Raw genomic sequence first — 21,809 nt, 5'->3', positions numbered from 1 at the left:
ACTTCTTTGCTTTTTAGTTTTCTATGCGCTTTAAAAAAAGTTAATTCACGAATTTGTTTTGCAAAGACAGAGAAGAAGACGATTGGTTCCGTTTATTCCGCATAAACAGAAAAAGAAAATAGACGGGGCTAAAATGATCACTCCTCCTGTCACATAACGGTGGAAGAATGTGTTTACGGATACGATCATATGATTAACCTTTGGATTCCAATAACAAGGCATGACTTTCTCTTACTTTAGACAAGAACCTAACATTTCTTTTCCTGGTACTAGAAAAAGAGCCAAACCTTTCCAAGGCACCGGACGTACGTCGCCCATTTGCATTTCTTTATATCGGAGGGATAGGTGCACATCAACATCACGCACAACGCACCGCACCGCACTTTACAGTAGACCATTCCTTTACTCGAGAAGCTTATTCGTGCCGTAGCGTTCGGTATCCACCTAATTTCCCCTATCATTTTGTGCAATAGTCATCTGTGCACTCCGGTTTCCAGAAGTAATAATAATCCGTCTCCACCGCAGCAAATGCGGTGCGCCGTGCGCAGAGTCTGGGTCACGTCACGTCCTCTCGAGTCGACCTCGCGGTCGCTGTGGTGTGGGTTCAGATCGCCCCGTCACCGCCTTTCAGGTCCAGCAGATCGACGATCGCGATCGACGGATGACTCGTGGAAAGGTGGCAGCGGGCGGAGCGACCCCTGGCCCGATCGTGTCCCGACGGCGACGGCGGCCTAACCGTGCCTCCCTCACGTTACCCGTCCCGGGTCGCGTGGCCGAGATTGGCACGAAAGCGGGGCGGCGACGCGGCGCCGGTCGGTTCGAGGCCGTCAGGCCGCGACCCGCTCGATGCTAGCCTGTGCGTAGATTCACGGGAAGCGAATGGCGCGTTGTGACGGCTGTACACCACCAGACCAGACCAGACCAGACCGGACCATGTGGCCGTGTGCGTGGCTCTGTCCCCGCTGCTCGATCGAGTCCAGCCGGCGCATGTGGCCGTCGCGGCTCGCGAGGGCTTCAGGCGGTACGTGTCCAGCAAGCTGAAAACGCGCCTCGCGCTCGTGCGCCCCAAGGGCGACCGGCACCGTCCACCCAACAACTTGACTTGGGACCCTAAAAAAAACAGCTTGACTTGGAGCCGCGACAGCACACGCGTGTCGTACTACATTCGTACTAATCCTCTCCCTTCGTGTGATTTTTCTCAAAATTATAGGCTTTGAAAATTTTATTTTCTAGAAAAATATGTACTACATCTCAAATACCAAATATATATGCACACACATCCAGAGAAATAGATTTCATATTGTAAATGTTTGTAGATATTGAAAGTTTTCTCTATATAAACTTAGTCAAACTTTAAAAAGTTTTCTTCAAGTCATGGTTTCTCTTTCCGTCTGTCGACTGTGGTGCCTAGGCCACCCACTCCTTCCAAATTTCGTCGGCGAGCCTGTGAATCCACCTTCCACTACTTGCCGTTGAGACGGTCAGTGGCGAGTAGGGGCATCCTGGTGCCTTGGCTCCAACTAGTAGTTTGAGTTAGTTTTTTTTTCCTTTTTCTTCTTGCAAGGAGGTGTTTGGATAGATGACGACACTTCATCTCTATTGGATCTTTCGGGCCCTATTTCTCCTCTAGCTTGTCCAATGGGACGGAGTGAGCTCTGGCGTAGATTCTTGCCACATCAGGCACGGTGAGGTTAAAATTTCTCGCCGTGCGGAAGCGTTGAGGACATTTGGTGTCAGGCGCTTCAGACCGATTCAAGAGTTCTATGGCGATGACTGCAGTTCTGAAGCACATGCTATGAGGTCGGTGTTGTTGCAAAAGTGTAGCTCCAGAAGGAATGCCGACGCCAATGGTTGGAGGGGATGATGGTCCAACCAGAGGCGACATCGTCACAGTGGAAGGTGATGGAGCACCATGGTGAAAGAGGATAGAATGAGGGTGATCAGCTGAACAAACAGACAATTAGTTTATAGCAACTCCAACAGACCCGTATTTGTAAAATAACTACCGTTTAAGAGAAGTTTCGGCACAAAAGCATCTCCAACAAATCCTGTAAATGTGAATTGAATTTACACAATCATGTAAATTTGATCTCAACTTCGCTTTGGTTTAGATGAAGTCTTGCTTCCTGTAAACTTTTGGCACAAGGTAACTGCCTGAAACTGTCGCGTCGCAGGAAAGCCACCGTGCCGCTTCGCCGAAAAACCACTGTGTCGTTGCCGCCCCGTGAACAGTTGCCGCGTCGCCATAAAGCCACCATGTCGCGCCGATTCGCTGAAAAACCATTGTGTCGTTGCCACCCCATGGACAGCCACGTCGCCGAAAAGCCACCATGCCACTGTCGCTTCGTCAAAAGCCCACCGCGTCACCGCTGCCCCGGCAGAAAGCCATTGTGCTACCGCCGCTTCGCCGAAAAATTGCCGTGTCGTGTCGCCGTCGCATCACTGCCATGTCGCCGGAGTGCCGTGATGTGCGTCACTGACCAACGGGCCCTAGGTCATTATCTAGTTTTGTTTAATGAAAAATTAAATAAAACATGTTTAAGAGAAAAGGTTTACGAGATCTGATAAAAGTACCTATCAGGAAGCTTCCCCTGAAATTTATAGATATCCTATAAAAGCACTTTTACGATAAGTTTTTGGAGGAATTGTCTTTTAAGACGCATACGTTCATACATACGCATAGCCGAAAGGCCTGTAATAAATTTAAAAAAGAATACGAGCACCAATGTCAAGTATAGGACTTGAACCTGATGAGCTGGGATACTATTGTCCACCTAACCCTTCAACCACATGTTGGTTTACTTTTAGAGGAATTGTTGGAGTTGCTCTTACTATTTCTTTGACACATACACTAAATGTTGTTAAATAGTTTTTTCCAGACGTGGTCAGTATAATAATTTAGAAGGAAAAGTACTCATCGAGGAATAACCTTTTTATGCGACTGAAAAAAAATCATGGAATAACCTTTTTTTTTGCGACTGAAAAAAAATCATGGAATAACCTTGTTGTACTTTGCCACGGCTCCCTAAAAGTATAAACAATCACGGAATAACATTTTTGTTTCGCGACTGGAAAAATCGTGGAATAACCTTTTCTCTGATATTCTGGCTTATCCAAACAAATGATCTCATATTCTCGTCAGACACATGTAATCCAATCCCAAAAGCAATAAACACTTGAGATTCCGACACAGCAGAAATGTTCGCTCCAAAATGGGGAAGCAGAAGTTTGAGCCAAAGTAGACAGCCAGCAACTCCAACCTCCAAACCAAGCACTACTTCATCCAGTAGTACAATCTTCTGCAAGTGCAATCCACCGCCGTAGTTTCCCAATTTCATTTCCAAACGGGACAACACGCTTGCACAGCCGTCTCGGAGCACAGCTCAACTTTGACTTGCCCTTGTTTTTTTTCTAAAAAAAACTTTGACTTGCCGTGCAAATAACCAAAGCACTGATCGGAGGAGTGAGACACGCTAACTTTGATTTGATTTGTACCGCGGATAAAGAAACCAAACCAAAAACACCAATTCTATTCTAGAAAGAAGAGAAATCCACGGAGGAGATCACACCGTTTGTGACCCGTGACGGACGTGACGGAGTCCGCCGGCGCCGTCTCATGCCGCCAAAGGCCAAACACTTTTACCACCCCTGGTTTCCGTCTTCTTTTTTGGCAAAGCCCCTGGTTTCTGTCGGCTTCGAGGAGAAAAAAAAAAGGTCCTGGACCGTGACCGCCGAATTCTAAAAAGAAAATCAAAATGACTGCGAAATTCCAAAAAGGAAAAGAAAATAATTTGACTGCGAAATTCCGCCGAGAGTCGCACCTACCCCCCTCCCCGGCCGGACTATAAATAGTGGCCCTCCCCCGCCCGCCCTTCTCTTCTCTCCTCTCTGCATTTTTTCCACCCACCGGTTTTGCGCTTTGGCCCCTCGGGAACACGAGAATCCGTGCCAGCCCCCTCGGCGCGATCCTCCCCGTGCTCGCTCGCGTCCAGCTCGCCGCCCGTCGTAAGGCCCTCTCGTCCCCGTGCGCGCCCCGGTTTCGCGTCCGTCCGGCGGAGATTTCGTGCTCCGCGGGCCAGATTCGCCGTGCGGCCAGCCGCCGTCCAGCTGCTCCTCGTCGGTTTCCGCCGATCCGTGGTCGGGTCCAGCTGTTTGCGGCTGTGCGGTTCGGGTCGCGGCCAGGTGTGCGGCATTGGAGACCCTCGGCGTGGGGATTTCCTGCCGGAGGGAGCTTTGCGGACGAAAAAGCTGCCTTCGGGAGGAACTCTTCCAGCCCCGAGGGTTTGGTCTTGTGTGCGGGGGCGGCGGAGGCCTCGTGTTTCGCGTGGGGTTTAGTTGGATTTCGTGTAGTGCGGAGCAGAGAAGCTTGGCCTATTTAGCGCGCCAGGCCCTGTGCTGGAAGCCCTCACACCGGAGATCTCCTCGCGCAAGAGGAGAGACGCCGTCGGAAGGGAATTCCTGCCAATCCCCAAGGTTTCCACTGGCTTCCTCTAAATTTTAGTTTTGCTTGCCGTCCAGTGTTACCCATGGGTTACTGATCAAGTTTCCTATTGTGAAATGTCAGGTTCAGGATTTCCTCCTCGGCGAGAAATTCTACCAGTTCTCCAGGTTTCTCTGGCTATTTAAGGATCTAACAATTGTGAGAGACTGGGAACTTTCAGCCTGCCGAGGGTGGTGTTATTGCGATGGGCAATCAGAATGGGACCCCCGGGAACGATTACTACAACCGGTTCCCGAGGGAGCATCCTGCTTCCAGGTATGCCGATGGGATTGAAGATGATAGCTACTCAGACTTGAAGAAATCTGACAAGCCCTGGCCCGATGCTGACTCGTTTAGGCCCACCGCCGCTGGTATTCTGAGGCAAGGGTTGGATCCGACATCCATCTCTGTCCTCGGGCGCAAGACGGCGGACCTAAGGGAGCACTATATCCTTGGCCGGAAGCTTGGGCAGGGCCAGTTTGGGACTACGTACCTCTGCACCGAGATAAGTACAGGGTGCGACTTTGCGTGCAAGACCATCCTCAAGCGCAAGCTCATCACCAAGGTGGATGTCGAGGATGTGCGCCGTGAGATTCAGATAATGCACCATTTGTCGGGACACAAGAACGTTGTCTCGATCAAGGATGTCTATGAGGACGTGCAGGCGGTCCACATTGTGATGGAGCTCTTGCCTGGCGGGGAGCTATTTGACCGAATTCAGGGGAACGGGCGTTACAGTGAGATGAAGGCTGCAGAGATTACAAGAATTGTTGTCAGCATTGTGGCTATGTGCCATTCACTTGGTGTGATGCACCGCGATCTCAAGCCGGAAAATTTCCTCCTCCTTGACAAAGATGATGACCTGTCCATAAAAGCAATTGATTTTGGCCTATCCATCTACTTCAAGCCAGGTATGGTATTGAATTTCGATGCATGTACAGGGACATATTTTTAAGCAATAAATAAATGCCATACTGTTTTTCTGCCTTTTTTGCTGTGTAATATTTTGTTGACACTGAAAGGCGGACACATTCAGTTACATTCCTGCTGCACCCTTAGCGATCTATATACAAGCCGCCACTTCAAAATTCAAACTACTCCCTCTGTTCCTAAATATTTGTCTTTCTAGACATTTCAAATGACTACTACATACGGATGTGTGTAGACATATTTTAAAGTGTAGATTCACTCATTTTGCTCCGTATGTAGTCACTTGTTGAAATGACTAGAAAGACAAGTATTTAGGAACGGAGGGAGTAGTATATAACAAAATGGCCTGAATGTTGACTAACAGGAGTTTGTATATCTTGTTGATTCAACAACACATATGAATATTAGCTTATCATTACTGCTTATTACAAGGATGAGGCAAATTGAAATGAAACTCTGTTTCTACCTCATCATATTCGCATGTATCTGCATTATATGTACCCATCCCATGTGTTAAGTGTTGTTATTTTCTGAATAAATTATTGTTTTTCTTTATTAACTTTGCTAATTTACCAATTCAGGCCAGGTTTTCAGTGAGCTAGTTGGCAGCCCGTTCTATGTTGCTCCTGAGGTGTTGCACAAACGCTATGGGCCAGAATCGGATGTGTGGTCAGCTGGAGTGATACTCTATGTATTGCTAAGTGGGGTTCCACCATTTTGGGCAGGTGATTTCTTTAAACTCTGGTGTTAAATTTGAGTCTACTGTCTTCCTGGAATTGCTAAAATGATTAATATTGATTGTATCAGATACACAGAAAGGCATATTTGATGCAGTTCTGAAGGGGCACCTTGATTTGGAATCAGACCCCTGGCCTAAGATATCTGACAGTGCAAAGGATCTTATAAGAAAGATGCTTTGCAATTGCCCTTCAGAGCGTTTGAAAGCCCATGAAGTGCTACGTAAGTATATTTTATTTATTTCTTCACCCTTGCAAATTTTTTTAGTCGTCACAAACATTTTCCTTTTGTACTTGTTTACCAATTATATGTTAATGCCAGGGCATCCCTGGATCTGCCAAAATGGGATGGCCACTGATGGAGTTTTGGATCCTAGTGTTATCTCTCGGCTCAAGCGGTTCTCTGCAATGAACAATCTACAGAAATTGGCTCTGAGAGTGAGTTTTCTCTGCAATTTTTTCCATTTCACATCTTTGTCTTTACAAGTGTAATAGTTGAAATCTTGGTAGAATATTAACTTTATGTGGTATAATGATCGCATGGATCATGGCTCTGTTTTGTTTGGATTTTCCTATAATATGTTAGTTTAAGGCACATACATAGTTACTGTGAATCATCAATTGACATTACAGTTCACACGAACATGCCATTGGTCATGGATGGATTCTATTGCTGCCATGCAAGCAAGTTCATTTGAGCTGCTGCTTTAGTCTCACTACATGAATTTCCTGCTGCGGAAAGGGAATATGCTTTTGTTTTTGGCATTCAACTGTGTGGGTTAGGCCCTATGCTGGAATTTAATTTGTTTCATTATGTCCTGCATCTATCAATTTTGTAAACAGTACGGCCCTGTTTCTTCTGTGACACTTAATATGCTTCCAGGTGATAGCTGAGCGTCTTTCAGAAGAGGAGATTGCTGGATTAAGAGAATTATTCAAGACAGTGGACATAAAAAATAGAGGCGTAATCACTTTTGGTGAGCTTAGGAAAGGTCTGACAAGATATGGCAACGAATTGGTGGATACCGAGATTTGTGATATAATGGAAGCGGTAAGTGTGTGCCTCTGATTATTACAAAGGCTCGTCCAATATGTGTGGAATGTGTAATATTTTCCTGCTTCAAACACTGTTTAGCCACCACACACTATTCTTCAATTCTTATTGGTTCTGGGATATCCTCTGTTGGAAAAGGCCTAATCAATAGATATCATTGCTGTGATGACATATGGCATTTTTTTTAATGAAAAACGCCTAAGCTGTACATATATAGTATGCAGCAATAATATAATAACATGCATTTCTTGATTTGTTGGTAGGATATTGTCTGCATTGCTGTCCTACTTCATCTAATCTGTCTGAACCTTTTTCAGGCTGATACAGACACTGATGTAACCATAAACTATGAAGAATTTATTGCTGCAACCATGCCTCTAAACAAGATAGAGCGGGAAGAACACTTGAAGGCAGCTTTTACATATTTTGACAAAGATGGCAGTGGCTATATCACAGTCGACAAGCTTCAACGAGCCTGTGCAGAATATAACATGGAAGGCACTCTCCTTGAAGAGATTATTTTAGAGGCCGATCAGAACAATGTAAGTCGATTATCCCAATCTAAAATATCATGGCATGCCTGTTAATTGTTAGTATCATTTAACTGTGGTTCTGACTCATGAAGAACCTGTAACACTTTCGCGACAGCAAACAGTCGCAAAAGTGTTAGGCATATTTAGTCAATTTAGACATGTATAGTGTTTTGGGACTTGCATCTTTGATACCCACTGCAGCGGGTCTTAATTCTAAGACCCATTTAACTTGTGAAATTGTACCTTTGGCCTTGGTGGCATTGGGTATCTACCACCAGCTACGCCTAATACCCAGTGGCTCAACAGCTCAAAGGAAAAACAAAATCTATATAGCAACAGCACGGAACACATAGATCTCGGATTACAATACAGACTTTGGTATCTGCATAATGTTGCAAAAATAATAATATAGTAATAATAACTCATTACTACTTAAATGTCAACTTTGTAACAGTGATCTTAGCTGGATAATACTATGAGAAAAATTATAGTGTTACTTTCAGCATGACCTACATCACCGCTGATTTGTTTGTCAGAAACCAACTGAATCTAATGAATGTGCATTATCTTTTTTTTTTCAGGACGGTCAAATTGATTATGCCGAATTTGTAGCCATGATGCAAGGCAACGCTAATGGTGGCAATATTGGACTTGGACGTCCAACAATGGAAACCAGTCTGAATGTGACCTTGAGAGATGCAGCTCAAGTACATTAATGCACAGATTTTGTTCTCTTCTCATTGCCATTATGTCCACAACCCAAATTGGGTTGTGGGCATGTACTTCCGAAGTACGGGAAGAGAACAGGTCGATTCTTTCGGCGGCATTTATCGAAAATAAGCTGGTCTAGCTAGCAGTACAGTCATTGTGAGAGACAGCGTCGTGGGTTCCATATAGTAAGTAGTTGTGTCCTGGTTCATATGACTGCAAGACTGGCTGCTATCCAGCAGGTGGAAGTAAGAGGGCGTGCGGCAAGTTCGTTTGTTCTTTGTGTGATCAGTTGTGTACTTTGTGTCTAATGAAAAACTTGTCTTCATGAAATGTCATATTCCCCAAGTTTGGTCTTGGTAGTTAGTACTGTTTTAATTTCTAAAATTATGAATCTATCTGCACAGATCATAATCAAGCAGGCCCAGAAGCTCTGGCTGTCGTTGGTAAGCCAGGGCAACAAAGGGCTGGCACACCACACCAGTTCATGATTTTGCAGAGACCAATTTGTTCAGTACCAGATGGCAGATTTACAGTATGAGTATGGCTATTCTAGATGTGTAAGTATATTTTTCTTCACTTTCTATGTAAAGATGTGATGAAACCTGAAGAGGTCCTGGCAGTGGCTGCCGCAGGTCAGGTGGCCTCCGACACCCGGGTCTCCTGCGCCGCAGCTATCTCCTACACACGAGCCAGGCAGCACGGTCAGTATTAAGAAAGAACTGTAGGAGTTTTATTTTCGCAGTAGCAGCAAGTGACACAAGTTTACCTTGACGTCTCCGTCTCTAGAGAGGACGCACGTCGACGTGACCGCGCTGCCGTGGCCCAGCAGCCACCCGACCTCGCACACCACCTCGCCGTCCTCGCCGTCGCCGCTCACCTTGAGCGAGCTCCACAGCTGCTTCGGCAGCAGCGTCACCACGCCGGCACCGTCCCTCGCTGTCCTCCGCGGCTCCTGATCCGGCTCCAGCCCCGCGAACTTGCCCTGCACACCAGACATGTCAGTGTCACGCACGGCTATCTTCGATGTCGATGGACTGTGCGGTACGTGCTGCAGGAGGATGCTCACCGTCACGGGGTCCAGCGCGCCGGAAAACCTGGCGGCGCTCTCCCACTGCCCCGCCACCTCCGACGCGGCGAGCCTCTCACCGGCGGCGAAGGCGGACTCGCGGAGCGCGCAGCCGCCGAGCTGGTCGCCGTTGCGGTAGGGGCCGTACCACTGCTCGGAGAACACCTTGACGCCGCGCAGCCGGGCCGCGTCCTTGGCCAGCGCCACCGTCTGCACCAGCCTGACCCGCACCTCCGCGTTGTCCGGGTGGCAGATGCAGTGCTCCACCTCCAGCACGGCCGAGGGGCCCTTGGGCCACGTGGCCACGTAGGAGCCCCCGCCGCTGTAGGTGAAGGCGGTGGCGGAGGAGACGTGGCGCTGGTGGGAGGTGTGCACGGTGGCGGCGTCGGCCTCGCAGCCGACGGTGGGGAGGAGGCGGACGAGGCGGTAGTGGAGCGCGCCCGGCGCGGCGGGGTCGGCCAGGGTGGGGCACTGCGTCTGCCAGTCGAAGACCTGGACCCCCCACTCGCGGTACGCGTCCGGGACCACGTTGGCCGGCAGCTCCACGGGCTCGCCGGCCACCGTGAAGTCCGCGCCGAAGCCGTCCCACTCGCCGGACACCCGCGCCGCGAACTCCGCCCACTTATCTGCGCAAGCACGGACTAAGTTTCAGTGTGCAGTTCAGTCGTGGCATGGCATGGCGTAACCCTACCCATTGTCTTGAAAGTCAAAAGACAGGAGCTAGTTCATGGTGGCTGGCAACTGACCTGGCTGCGCGCCGGCGTCCGGGTCGTTGGTGGCTGCGGTGGTTGGGGTCGCGGGCGAGACGGCGCGCGGCGCCGATCTGGCGGACGCCGAGGACCTGGTGCTGGTCCGTGGCCGAAGCTGCAGAGGAGACGGCGGGAGAAGCGCGCGCTGGTGGTTGGCGCTGGCGTTGGCGCTGGGGACGGGCGCCAGGCGTTGCGTCGACACGGGATGCATCCGTTCTCTTTTTTTTTCTCACTCGCCCCTGCGTTATTTTTTCGGCGGATTGGTGTTTTCCCGTGACCCGGGCTATCCTGTTGCTCAGGGCTCAAGGCCGATCGAGGGGAAAGTAGATAAAAAACGTGTGGGCGTGGTTGGGATGAGGGAGTTCGTGGCCACGCCCGCCTGGGCCGCTCGCCGCTCGTTCAACATGTTGCGTCCCCGGCCGGGCTTTGGCGACAATTGTAACATCATCCGTGGCTCAGTATGAAAACGATCGAAGATTCTCCACAACATCTCCAATAGCAGATCAAAATTTTGCTACCCAAATCCATTTTGGATGGAGGAGAGAGAAATTTTAGCTGCCTGCATTTTTTTTTCTGCATACCCATATTTTCATAACCTAATTAACAAAGTTGTACTAAATCAGCGACACTTATTTTGGGACGGAATGAGTATTTCATTGCGTAATTAAACAACCGCTGCACATTATACATAAAACATGTATAAACTAGAGGATACCGGAATTGGTTGATGAAAATATAGGTTCATAATATGACAGCCAAAGTTAAAAATACATATTTGGTTATGTATAATTGTAACAATATTTATCGACATAAGTAGAAGAATTAAATGGATTTTTCCATATACAGTTGGATTGAGGCGAGTCTTATCTCATTCATAATTGTACGATGAGGTGGCATGCTTGATGCTGGGATAAATAAGTTAGTGGAGATGACTCTCTTAGGTTTATACAATCACAATTAAACATCCCTACCACAACATTGAGACCAAAACTAGCTACACTATGACTAAAACTAGGTGTCGTAGTGTCTGGCCTTGCCGTTGTCAAACATCTCATCATCCTCCTCAAGCTGGTCGAACATCTTCTCACGCTCGGCCTTGAGGCAGGCAAGCTCGTGGCACTTGTGCTCGCTCTGCTCCTTGGCGCGCTTGGCCGTGACTTACGCCTCGGCCAAGCAATGGTCCTTATCCTCAGCTCAGGGGACGACCTTAACAGGAGGCACGATAGCGGTCGCGAAGCCGACATTGCAGGGAAGCACCCAAAGAAAGCAGAGTGCCATGATGTTGTACCACGTGTCGCTTCCTTTGCTACGGTGAACGTGCCAATCCACACACATGCATTCGTGTTTGGGTTACGGATCTCAGTCGCCACTTGCCCTATAGCCGAAGCCTCACGCCCCGGTACTTCGGCGGCGGTGATGGCTGCGATGTGTTGGCCGATGGGATGCACGGGACGCTGGGGCGAGGTGAGGAGCCCAGAGAGACACGCCAGGAACGTGGATCTTAAGAGCAGATCGGCCGGCGGGGTAGTGGCGGGTGTCGGGGCTGCTGTGGGAGTGGCGATGACGATGGTCACCATGGAGGCGGATGGGACGCCTAGGAAGTTTCATGTAGTGACATTTGCCTTTCTCGTGGCTGATTTTGGTCTTTTGGGTGGCGTGATAGGCTGGATAAAAAAATGGGCCTTAGTAACAAAATTTGGTTGCCTACCCAAATTGTTTCGCTCCATTCAAATTTGTGTCTGAGCCGGTTTGTAGGGAAATAACACAAAATTTCAGTTTTGAGGTTTCAAGGTATTTTTTGGGTGTGTTACTGGAGACACTCTGGCCCAAGTCATGCACCTATTGCAACCGTGACTCGCTCCGCGAACTGATTGTAGCTCAGAGGTTAGGTTCCTTGTGGTTGAATCAATCCACTAAGATTTAAATCCTACACTTGGCACTGATGCTAGTATTTATCTGGATTTATTTCAACCTTTCTGGGGACATTCGTTTACTGGGAGAAGACATTTCCGTCGGCTACGAGGTGTCTGTGATGACTTCGTCAATCTCAAGATATTTTGCCGACTTAGTATTTTAAAGATGCTCATATGGGTAGAATGTGCGTGCATTCATAAAGGTAAGCATATGTGCGTATTTGTGGGTATGTGGGATTTTACTCTGTTAAAAAAATCATGACGCGCTCCTCCCCCCGGGACAGTTGCCTTGGCTAAAGCGCCAGCAGTTCAATTTGTTTTTCCTTCAGTCGTTTGCTTTGTCTCATTTTTTATATATAATTTTAGAAATGTCTAAAATAGATAAATTTCAAGAATTTCTTCAGTTTTGAATTTTCTTCTTTGCAGTGTTAAAATTGTTGGCACAACTACTAAAAAATGTTGTATAAAAAATGTACAATGTATATGAAAAAGGTAAAAAACCAAAGAAACCGAAAAGAAACTAAGAAAAGTCTGAACAACCAATGCAAATAGTGGAACATAGTGGAAAATACATAATCCAAAGAAAACCAAGAAAGAAACAAATAAAACTGAAGCATAAAAAAGAAAAAAACCCAAGGAAACCAACGTAAGACAGAACAGTGTGAAAACGAAAGAAATAGAAAAAAGTAAAAGAAATACCAAAAACTCCCGAAAAGAATGACGCAGACGAGTGAACGCCATAAATGATGATGCGACAATAATAGGCCGACCAAGACTGTATGTATCGTATCGTCAAATGCTTCAGGTGAGATATAGTTCTCACGGTCCAAAGGCAGGCACATTTTTATTTGGGATAAGTATATTTTTCATCCTCGAACTCTTTTGAGAGTTTAGAAATCGTCCCTCAACTCAAAACCGGATAGTTTTCGTCCCTCACGTCGCTTCGGACGGTTTTCGTCCTCATGAACAGTAAACCGATAAACAGTAAAAAAATTAAAAAAGAAAAAAGTCAAAAAAATCTGAAAATTTGTGGGATCAAAGTTCTTCGGGTGCGCAAGGTGTGTGTGAAATTTGTTGTGCTATTTAGACATTACAGGAGCTCGTGACAAAGGAAAAACCATAAATATGTACGTTAGTGAACAGTAAATTAGAAAACAAATTCAAAAAAGTATGAAAATAGTTGACATACAAGATGCTTGGGTGCTCAATGTGCCTGCAAAATTTCATGATGTTTGGACATTGTGGGAGCTCGTGGCAAAAAAAAAAAATTGGCTGGGAAAGAAACTTTGAAAAAGTGCACTATTTTATTTTTTTGCTAGAACTCCTCCTATGTTATTTCAGCACGAAAATATGCAAGCACCTTGCACACCCAAGCATCTTTGATGCCAAAAAATTTCATATTTTTTTGCTATTTCTTTTATTTACTGTTCACCAACGTACATATTTACAATTTTTTCTTTGTCATGAGCACCTGGAATGTCCAAACAATATGAAAATTTGTATGCACCTTGCGCACCCGAGGAACTTTGATCCCACAAATTTTCAGATTTTTTTGACTTTTTTTTGAATTTACTGTTCGCAAGTTTACTGTACATGATGGACAAAAACCGCCCGGAACAGCGTGAGGGATGAAAACTATCCGGTTTTAAGTTGAGGGACGAAAACTTTTATTTATACTTTCGCCGCTTGACCGGGCCGTCTTCTAGCTAGCTGGACCGTGCCGCGCGCCGCTGCTGAATGGGCCGGCTTATTATGTGGGTAGAAGAAATTTGTTTACCAACGTGGGTCGCCGCGGAACAGAAGAAAAGGAGGCTATGGATCGATCGCTGGTAGAGAACGAATCGGACGGGAACAAGGAACGAGTTTCCAAACGGAAACACCAACCGGGAGAAAAAAAAGGTGCTAAATAAGTGGACTCGCCAACCTCCCAACGCGAATATAGACTCCTCCAAGCATACGCACCCTGGAGACCAAAAAAGGGCAGCCGGATCCTGCAAACCAAGTCGCCGAGATCAGCAGACCACGGCAGGCCGCGATCGAGGACGGAAACGGAAGCCCGATCGCCCCTCGGGTGAGTGCTTCTTCTCCAGGACGATCCCTCTCCTCTCCCATCGCAATGCAATGCAACCCCTTCACGCCGTTTGATTTGTTCTGGAGATTCTGCTTGTAATTTCCTGGGTTTTGGCGTCTGGGCTTTGGGTCTCTGCGTGCAAGTTAGAATCTGCTTCACCCTTTGGCATCAAGATCGCCACTCTTTGTCCCATCATCAAATCAGTAGGGACTCAATGGGCGGCGGCTGGCTAGCTGCTGCATGCACACGAACGATTTCTTTTCTCTCTCCGGTACCTAAAACTAACCGACAAATCTTCTCAATGCAGGCGCATCGGGTGTCTCTCTGGATTCGGCCATGGAAGATTTATCACGCCCTCTTGTGAGAGACTCGGAGGCTAATCTTCATGCCAAGCTCGCTCCCTCTGGCCACGGATCTGGACTACTACAACAAGGTAACTGAGAGAAAATGATCGGCTTGCTCACGGTGTTTCAATGGAGTATTTCACGACCGGCCTGCTTTTAAGATCGATTCTACTTCGCATGGATGATGACTTCTTTTCATGTTTCTTCTTCCTCCTCTTCTCTCTGCGCAGCGTGTCAGAAGTTGCGTGACTTGACGACCGTTGATCGCGCGGTCCTCGTCGCGTTCGTGGCATCCATCGGCAACCTGCTCCAAGGCTGGGACAATGCGAGCATTGCAGGTGAAGGAACTCTCTTCCTTGATTGTTTTAGCCATTGCGTATACCGACCATCACATGTAGTTTCTTTGAGTTTGTTCATCATAGGATTTTTGAGATCTATCTAGTTGACAGGAAAAAAACTACATATTGACACGCATTTGAAGTGGCGGGTGCTACACACATGCATGTTTGTGTGCCAAGCGACATCACAACTTATGCAAAAATAGTACTCCCTCTGTAAACTAATATAAAGCGTTTAGATCACTAATAAACGCTCTTATATTAGTTTACAGAGGGAGTACTATTAGCTTCCGTGTATATGTGTCAATTATATATATATATATATATTTCTCTGAAAAAATATGGTGGATTGACATCACGTACAGGTTGCCAACTGTAGCACCGCCAAGCATTTTTAGGTAGCGCACTGAGTCATTGCAGTTAACAAATTCCACAAGGGTACCAAAAAATATCCTATGCACGGATGTAAATATTCCGATCCGCCGTGAACACGTAGCAGCTGTGCGTGCATGCACATCTATCTGCATGCCCTCCAGATACAATTGCTTTCGTTGCGCCTTTCGCTTGCATGCATTCGGCCACCTCGCTTCTGATTATTTTCTTCTTCAGATTGTTATGCATGGCTAATATATGCTTACATAGTAACACTCCGATCATGATAAATATGGTGTATCATTGTGCTTTTGCCTAGTTTGATATTTCTTCGAGCGGAGCTCAAAGTTGTAAAGTTTCACTAATTGGTTATGAACTTTTGTATGATCACCAGGTGCTATGCTTTACATAAAGGATGAGTTTAAACTAGATAGCATGCCAATGATTGAGGGGTGCATTATGGCTATGGCACTTTTTGGGGCAACAATAATCACAACACTATCTGGAATGCTATCTAATAAATTTGGTAGGTGGGCGATGCTACTTACCTCGGCGGTATTGTCCTTTGTTAGTGCACTATTGGTCATATTTTGGTCCCAACATGTGTATATGCTGCTATTCGCGAGGCTTATTCAGGGATTTAGTATTGGTTTGGCAGTTACACTTGTGCCATTATATATAGTTGAGACCGCACCTCCTGATATGAGAGGAAAATTAAGCACATTTCCCCAGTTAAGTGGTTCAGTTGGTATGTTCTTATCTTACTGCATGGTGTTTTGGATGTCCATGCTGCCAAAGGTTAGTTGGCGGGTCATGCTTGGGATACAACTGATACCCTCACTAATATACTCAATTTTAACAATCTTCTATCTACCCGAGACTCCGAGTTGGCTTGTGAGCCAAGGAAGGGTGGATGAAGCAAAGATGGTTTTACAAAAACTACGAAGAAAGGAAGATGTCTCAGGTATATCGTAGATTCAATTACTTGAAATCAAGTCATCTTTTTTGCTCTCTTTATATGATAATTTGAAGTTTTTAGTTAGCATTGAATGTTATATATGGCTTTTATTACAGGTGAAATGGCAAGTCTTTTGGAGGGCACACAAGTTGGTGACACTCCGTCTATTGAGGAGTACCTAATTAGCACTAATGAAAGTATGTTAAGGGAAAAAGTGATTGGCAATGATGAAATAATAAAATTATATGGACTTCCAGAAGATTTGCATTGTGTTGCCTATCCATTGAAGAGAACAAACACAGAAGAAAGTGCCATTGGTCATTCTGTGAGTCATGGAGCATCGTTCTATGACCCAGTTGTCAACATTATTGGGAGTATGCACGGGCTCCCCGAGGTAATGTAATCATTAACAAAGTTCCAATATTTCATCTAGTTAGCATTGGAGCTTTATATTTTACTTTCATGGTTTGCAATTTTCAATACATGTCTACATACATGCTCAGCCATATTAACTTTTAGTTACTTTATTTATGATCTTATTTTAAGAATAAATTGGGTCATAACGTATCATGTAATGAAATATTTATATTGCTCTATTATTTTACAAATGATTTGGATATTTAATGCTTCACACTAATATTGGCTTTAGTAACGACCCTTTAGTCCCGGTTCAACAACCGGGACAAATGGCCCTTACGAACCAGGACAAATGGCCCTTTTTCTACTAGTGTTGGTTTCGCCTTCAATTTACTATTTTCTCTAAGTACACTTCATTTTCATAAAACAGGTTGCCCACGGCATATTCAATGAATTAGAACAACAAGGTCCAATTGAAGGGGACGAAGAGAATCAGGAAGAGACCAAAGAGCATGAGCTAGAACACAACCGAGATGGTACCTATGATAGCGAGCATGCTTATCTTATTCAACCCAAACCTACGAATATAAATGATTTTGTGGTATGTCGCAAAAGCGGCCATATTGGTGGAGGTTGGCAATTGGCTTGGAAAATGTCATCAGGATATCGTTTAGATGGGCAAATGGAAGGTGGCATGGAACGAGTATATTTGCATGAAGGAGGTGTACCAAGTTCTGAAAACCTACTGGATGCTCCAATAGATGGGAATTTCATTCAAGCGACTGCTTTGGTCAATAAATCGGTTTTTCATAAGTCTGGACACAATATTGGTATTCATTCACCTAACAAAGATTATAGAAGTACAAAATGGAAGGATCTGTTAGAACCTGGTGTAAAACGTGCATTGGTCGTGGGTGTTGGAATACAAGTGCTTCAACAGGTAAGTTTTTTAGAAGTGAAAACTAATTACTATGAGCCTATTTTAAAACATAAGTATTGTTGCACTTAAATATCACATTACATCTTTTAGTTAGTTTGTCCTGACCGTCATTTTATTCTCCTATTTTTAGTGACTATATATATACTTTGACTTGCATGTTGAATTAATACGTCTCATAACTAATATATGATATATGTATATAACCAAAGAAACATTTAGCCATATAAAGTAGGTGCACATTAATGATTCAGAACACTGTTTTTTATGACAATGCTTTTTTTTGTGAGAACTCACCGAGCCCACAAGGTTTTATTAAAGTATTAAATTAATTAATTAATTAATTAATTTTGTTCAATCTAAATTGTACATGATTTATTTTTCAATATTTTTTGCAGTTTGCTGGCATCAATGGCATTCTTTATTACACTCCTCAAATACTTGAGCAAGCTGGTATTGGGGTTCTTCTCTCAAAGTTTGGCATCAGCTCTTCTTCAGTGTCGATTCTTATGAGCGCTCTCACAACTTTATTGATGCTTCCTTTTATTTGCATGGCCATGTGGCTTATGGACCGCTCTGGAAGAAGGTATCCGTATTTGTTTACTACCACAAGTTACAAATAATTATTGCTAAAATTTAAGATTTACGTCCAAATTTATTATTCCCAAAATAAGATAACAGCATAATAATTTCTTTTAATTGCCTCATGCAGAAGGATACTACTTGTGACAATACCCATCTTGGTAGTGTCCCTCATTGTTTTGGTAACCGTCAACATTGTGAATCTGAGTGCTGAACTACACGCACTGCTCTCAACAATGAGTGTTGGAATCTATTTCTGCATATTTGTCATGGGTTTTGGTCCAATACCAAATATATTCTGCTCGGAGATTTTCCCCAACAAAGTTCGTGCTATTTGCTTGGCCATATGTAGCCTAATCTTTTGGATTTGTGACATCATTGTGACATATACCCTCCCTGTATTGTTGAGGTATATAGGTCTTGCGGGTGTTTTCGGAGTTTATGCCATTGTTTGTGTGCTGGCTTTTGTTTTCGTTTGTCTAAAGGTCCCGGAAACAAAGAATATACCTATTGAGGTCATAGAAGAGTTCTATGCACTTGGCGGGTCAGACACCCAAATCATCCAAGAGAGGAAGAAAGAAAATTCAGAGAAATTATTAGTGTGACAATTAGGTTACTAGAAACATGATATTAATATCTGTACTTTTATGGTGGCTTTAATATAATGGTTTCCATGTGGTTTTATTACGATTAAATTTCCATTTCAATATAGTATTTCTTTATTCTGTTAATCTTTTTAGTAGTAGCATAATGCAAATTTTTGAATGCGAATCCATGGAGGAGCAAGAAACTTTTAGCTTGGTGTTCAACTGTACATATTTCACGTAGAGCAACGATTCACAAATGGAGAAGTTAAATTGATGACTTGGTGAAATATCGACATCAACTTTTTTTTGGGGTTAAAAAGTGCACAACAGACATAAGAAACCACATACTTCTTATAATAGCCTGCCATCATATGATTAGCAAATCATGACATGGCAAGGACTTCTCTAGAATCATCAGGTGGTAACTAATGTTAGGTTTCTTATCTTAGACATGTTATACAAATGACGGCAATGTAGAGAATCTTATGAAAAACTTCTCTAGAGAGTTTTTAACGCATAGGCCACATGCCTATCCAAGAAACAAGTGCACAAAATTACTCGTGTCAACTGCAAACATCTGCCAAACTATGTCAAGGCCAAAAATTGCAGATCCCCGTCGCCATCGATGCTTTGTGGGGGAGGGTGCCTTCTCCATGGTTCCGCACCCGTGGCACTGCGTGGGCTCAGGGGTGCCGTGTCCACAGCCATCACCGGCATCACCTATATACACCTTGCAACTATGGAGCGACTTACTCCCTCAGTTATTATTTACTCGACATATTAGATTTGACTGAAGTCAAACTTCATAAAGTTTGACCAAGTTTATAGCAAAAATATGAACAATTACACCAGCAAATCTATGTGAGGTGAAAGTGTGTTTAATAATGAATCTGGTGGTATTAATTCGTTATTGTATATATTAATATTTTTGTCTATAATCTTTGTCAAAATTTACAAAATTTAACTTTGACGAAAGCTAATATGCGGAGTCAATAAAAACGGAGGGAGTACGTGCTTCCGATGGTCTGACTTTAATATGATCGCGACATGCTACAGCGTACCGGATCCGACCATTATTCTAGTTATTAAGTCGAGTTCCGAAAAGAAATCTGGTTATTGAGCTAGCTATCGTGAGAGCAAACCAACTAGCGACTTGACGTCTGTTTAGGCGTGCATATGCTCACTAATCACATGGATAAACCGCTGGTAAGGGCTAATTCTTTGGTGGCTTAAAAACTCTGTCATGTTCTTCTCAACTTCTCTCATAAGCCTCCTTCCCATTCGCTATGACTTCAAAATTAATTATGGCCCCTTTGATGTGTAGATTATAGGGGCCAAGCGGATGGTGGTCTTGGTGTGTCTGCTACCAGTGGTGCCGGACAGTTCCTGATCCAATTTGTATGCCCTGATTTGCTATGGCGATCTCTTCTCATAGTGGACTCAATTGCTAGTGTTCTATGGGAACGTGCGAGGGAGGTTTCAAGCGAAAGTTCAATGCTTCCGTGTCGGTGGCGGTGACGCCTGCGGGTCTCATTTCCCCCCTTGGGTGCATCACCTGGTTCGCCTACCTTCCCCTATCAATACTCCGGGTGAAAAACTTTTCCGCGCTGGCTTAGTCTGACGGTGGTGGCGAGTTTGCGTCGTAACTGTCGACAATGTTTTGCAGAGCACCCAAACAATGGTAAAGTGACGTGCATGGATTTGTGTGGCAACACGACATAACCTCAAGTTATTAGATGAATATAGATAGACGATTTTACCTAGGTTCGGTTCCCCGCGATGCGAGTAACTGTCAGATTCTGGGTTCCAGCAAACCCTTGAGGTTCGAACACAGGGGTGCGCACGAAGTATTCCTCCTCTCTAGCTCGCTCGCTCGACGATCCCACGGCCTAACTCCACGAACCCAAGGAACACGAGACACAGAGGTTTATATTGGTTTGGGCCACCGTTGTGGTGTAATACCCTACTCCAGTGTTGTGGTGGTGAATTGCCTCGAGGGTTAGGGATGAACTAGTACAATGGATGAACTACCTCCTGAGGAGAGGTGTTCTTGAGCTCGATGAGCTGGTGTCAGTGAGGATGGTCTGAATGATCCGTCCACTGCTACGGTGATGGCTAGCCCTATTTATAGAGACCCTAATCCTCTTTCCAAATGTTAGACGGGAAGGAATCTCACAACGGCCAAGTTTGAAGGGGGACAACTAGTATAAGCTATCCTGACAAAAGGTGGTCTTCGCCTGCCAAAGACTCTGGTGGTGACGCTGTTGTGGGCTCTGCGGTGACCTCCGTCTTGCCGTCCTGCTGGTCTTGGTCTCGTTGCACCGAGAAGGAAACCTTTGTCTGATGCCTCAGGACTCCTCGCCCGCGCTTGCCTCTTTAACACCAAAGAGGAAACTGGTACACTGCGCCTGCTGGCGCCTGCCTGGCCTTGGTTGTGATGGCTCATGTCACGTGAACCTCGCGAGGTGCCACTTGCATAGATATCTCCGCTCCTCAGGAGCCAGCATAGTGAGGCTGCCCCCTGGGAGGTCTTGGCGTCGTCCGCCTCGCGAGGCTTGGCCCCTCGCGAGGGTCTTGAGTTGTCGCTGCAGATGATGGGCCGTACCAGGCCGCTGGTGGAGCCGCGTCGTGGGCCGCAGGCAGGCAGGCCTGGGTACCCCCGTTCCCAGGACGCCGACAGTAGCCCCCGCGCCCAAGGCACGCTCAGACTTGGCTTCGAGGCGAAGCCAATAGGCAAGTGCGAAGCGCCGCGGGCCCCATTCGCATGCGGCCTTGATTGACACATGACGACTGACGGGACGTGGGCGTCTCCACTTCCCCACGCAGCCTCGGTTTCTTCCTGGCTAGGCGGCTGCCGTTGTCTACACAGCTCCGCCTCCATTACTGGTAGCGCGCCTCGCAGTTCCCCCGCCTTCTGGAAAACAGCGGATCCTTCCCCCAGTCTGACCCGACACCAAACCTCCTCGCCACCATGGCGTCAATCCGGAAGAAGAAAGGGAAGAATAAGTCCCATACCTTGGCCACTACGCCGCCGGTCTTCGAGCCTGCCATCGAGCGGTCGGTGGTGCTTAACCAGGAAGCGATGGACAA

At 45.7% G+C, this 21,809-nt stretch overlaps 3 protein-coding genes across 5 annotated transcripts; 2 read left to right on the top strand and 1 right to left on the bottom strand.

Moving 5' to 3' along the window:
* Positions 1–3,892: 3,892 nt before the first annotated feature.
* Positions 3,893–8,790, top strand: LOC543115 (calcium-dependent protein kinase 7). Of its 2 annotated transcripts, XM_044527887.1 has the most exons (9): positions 3,893–4,473; positions 4,565–4,756; positions 4,838–5,391; positions 5,992–6,135; positions 6,218–6,370; positions 6,470–6,585; positions 7,031–7,198; positions 7,519–7,743; positions 8,316–8,790. In XM_044527887.1, exons 2-9 carry the CDS (start codon positions 4,686–4,688, stop codon positions 8,448–8,450), a joined length of 1,566 nt encoding a protein of 521 aa, XP_044383822.1. In that variant the 5' UTR covers positions 3,893–4,473; positions 4,565–4,685; the 3' UTR covers positions 8,451–8,790. The 2 variants fall into 2 exon arrangements, with proteins under 2 accessions (XP_044383822.1, XP_044383821.1); XM_044527886.1 differs by having other exon boundaries at positions 3,894–4,473; positions 4,565–5,391.
* A 99-nt stretch (positions 8,791–8,889) lies between these two features.
* LOC123105752 (uncharacterized) lies at positions 8,890–10,627 on the bottom strand. Of its 2 annotated transcripts, none has more exons than XM_044527888.1 (4): positions 10,258–10,627; positions 9,512–10,137; positions 9,212–9,427; positions 8,890–9,123 (listed from the first exon to the last, which is right to left on the bottom strand). In XM_044527888.1, the coding sequence occupies exons 1-4, from the start codon at positions 10,469–10,471 to the stop codon at positions 9,079–9,081; spliced, it is 1,101 nt and encodes a 366-aa protein (XP_044383823.1). In that variant the 5' UTR covers positions 10,472–10,627; the 3' UTR covers positions 8,890–9,078. The 2 variants fall into 2 exon arrangements, with proteins under 2 accessions (XP_044383823.1, XP_044383824.1); XM_044527889.1 differs by having other exon boundaries at positions 8,931–9,123; positions 9,243–9,427; positions 10,258–10,623.
* Positions 10,628–14,067: 3,440 nt separating this feature from the next.
* Positions 14,068–18,814, top strand: LOC123108268 (monosaccharide-sensing protein 2). The gene is made up of 8 exons (XM_044530090.1): positions 14,068–14,244; positions 14,552–14,677; positions 14,819–14,926; positions 15,693–16,262; positions 16,373–16,650; positions 17,044–17,553; positions 17,949–18,136; positions 18,263–18,814. The coding sequence occupies exons 2-8, from the start codon at positions 14,581–14,583 to the stop codon at positions 18,735–18,737; spliced, it is 2,226 nt and encodes a 741-aa protein (XP_044386025.1). The 5' UTR covers positions 14,068–14,244; positions 14,552–14,580; the 3' UTR covers positions 18,738–18,814.
* The last annotated feature ends 2,995 nt before the right edge of the window (positions 18,815–21,809 follow it).

The sequence above is a fragment of the Triticum aestivum genome, chromosome 5A, assembly GCF_018294505.1.
Source record: "Triticum aestivum cultivar Chinese Spring chromosome 5A, IWGSC CS RefSeq v2.1, whole genome shotgun sequence".
In the NCBI taxonomy this organism is placed as follows: domain Eukaryota; kingdom Viridiplantae; phylum Streptophyta; class Magnoliopsida; order Poales; family Poaceae; genus Triticum; species Triticum aestivum.
Note: the sequence above shows the minus strand (reverse complement) of the source record. Positions and strands in the feature narration are given on the sequence as shown.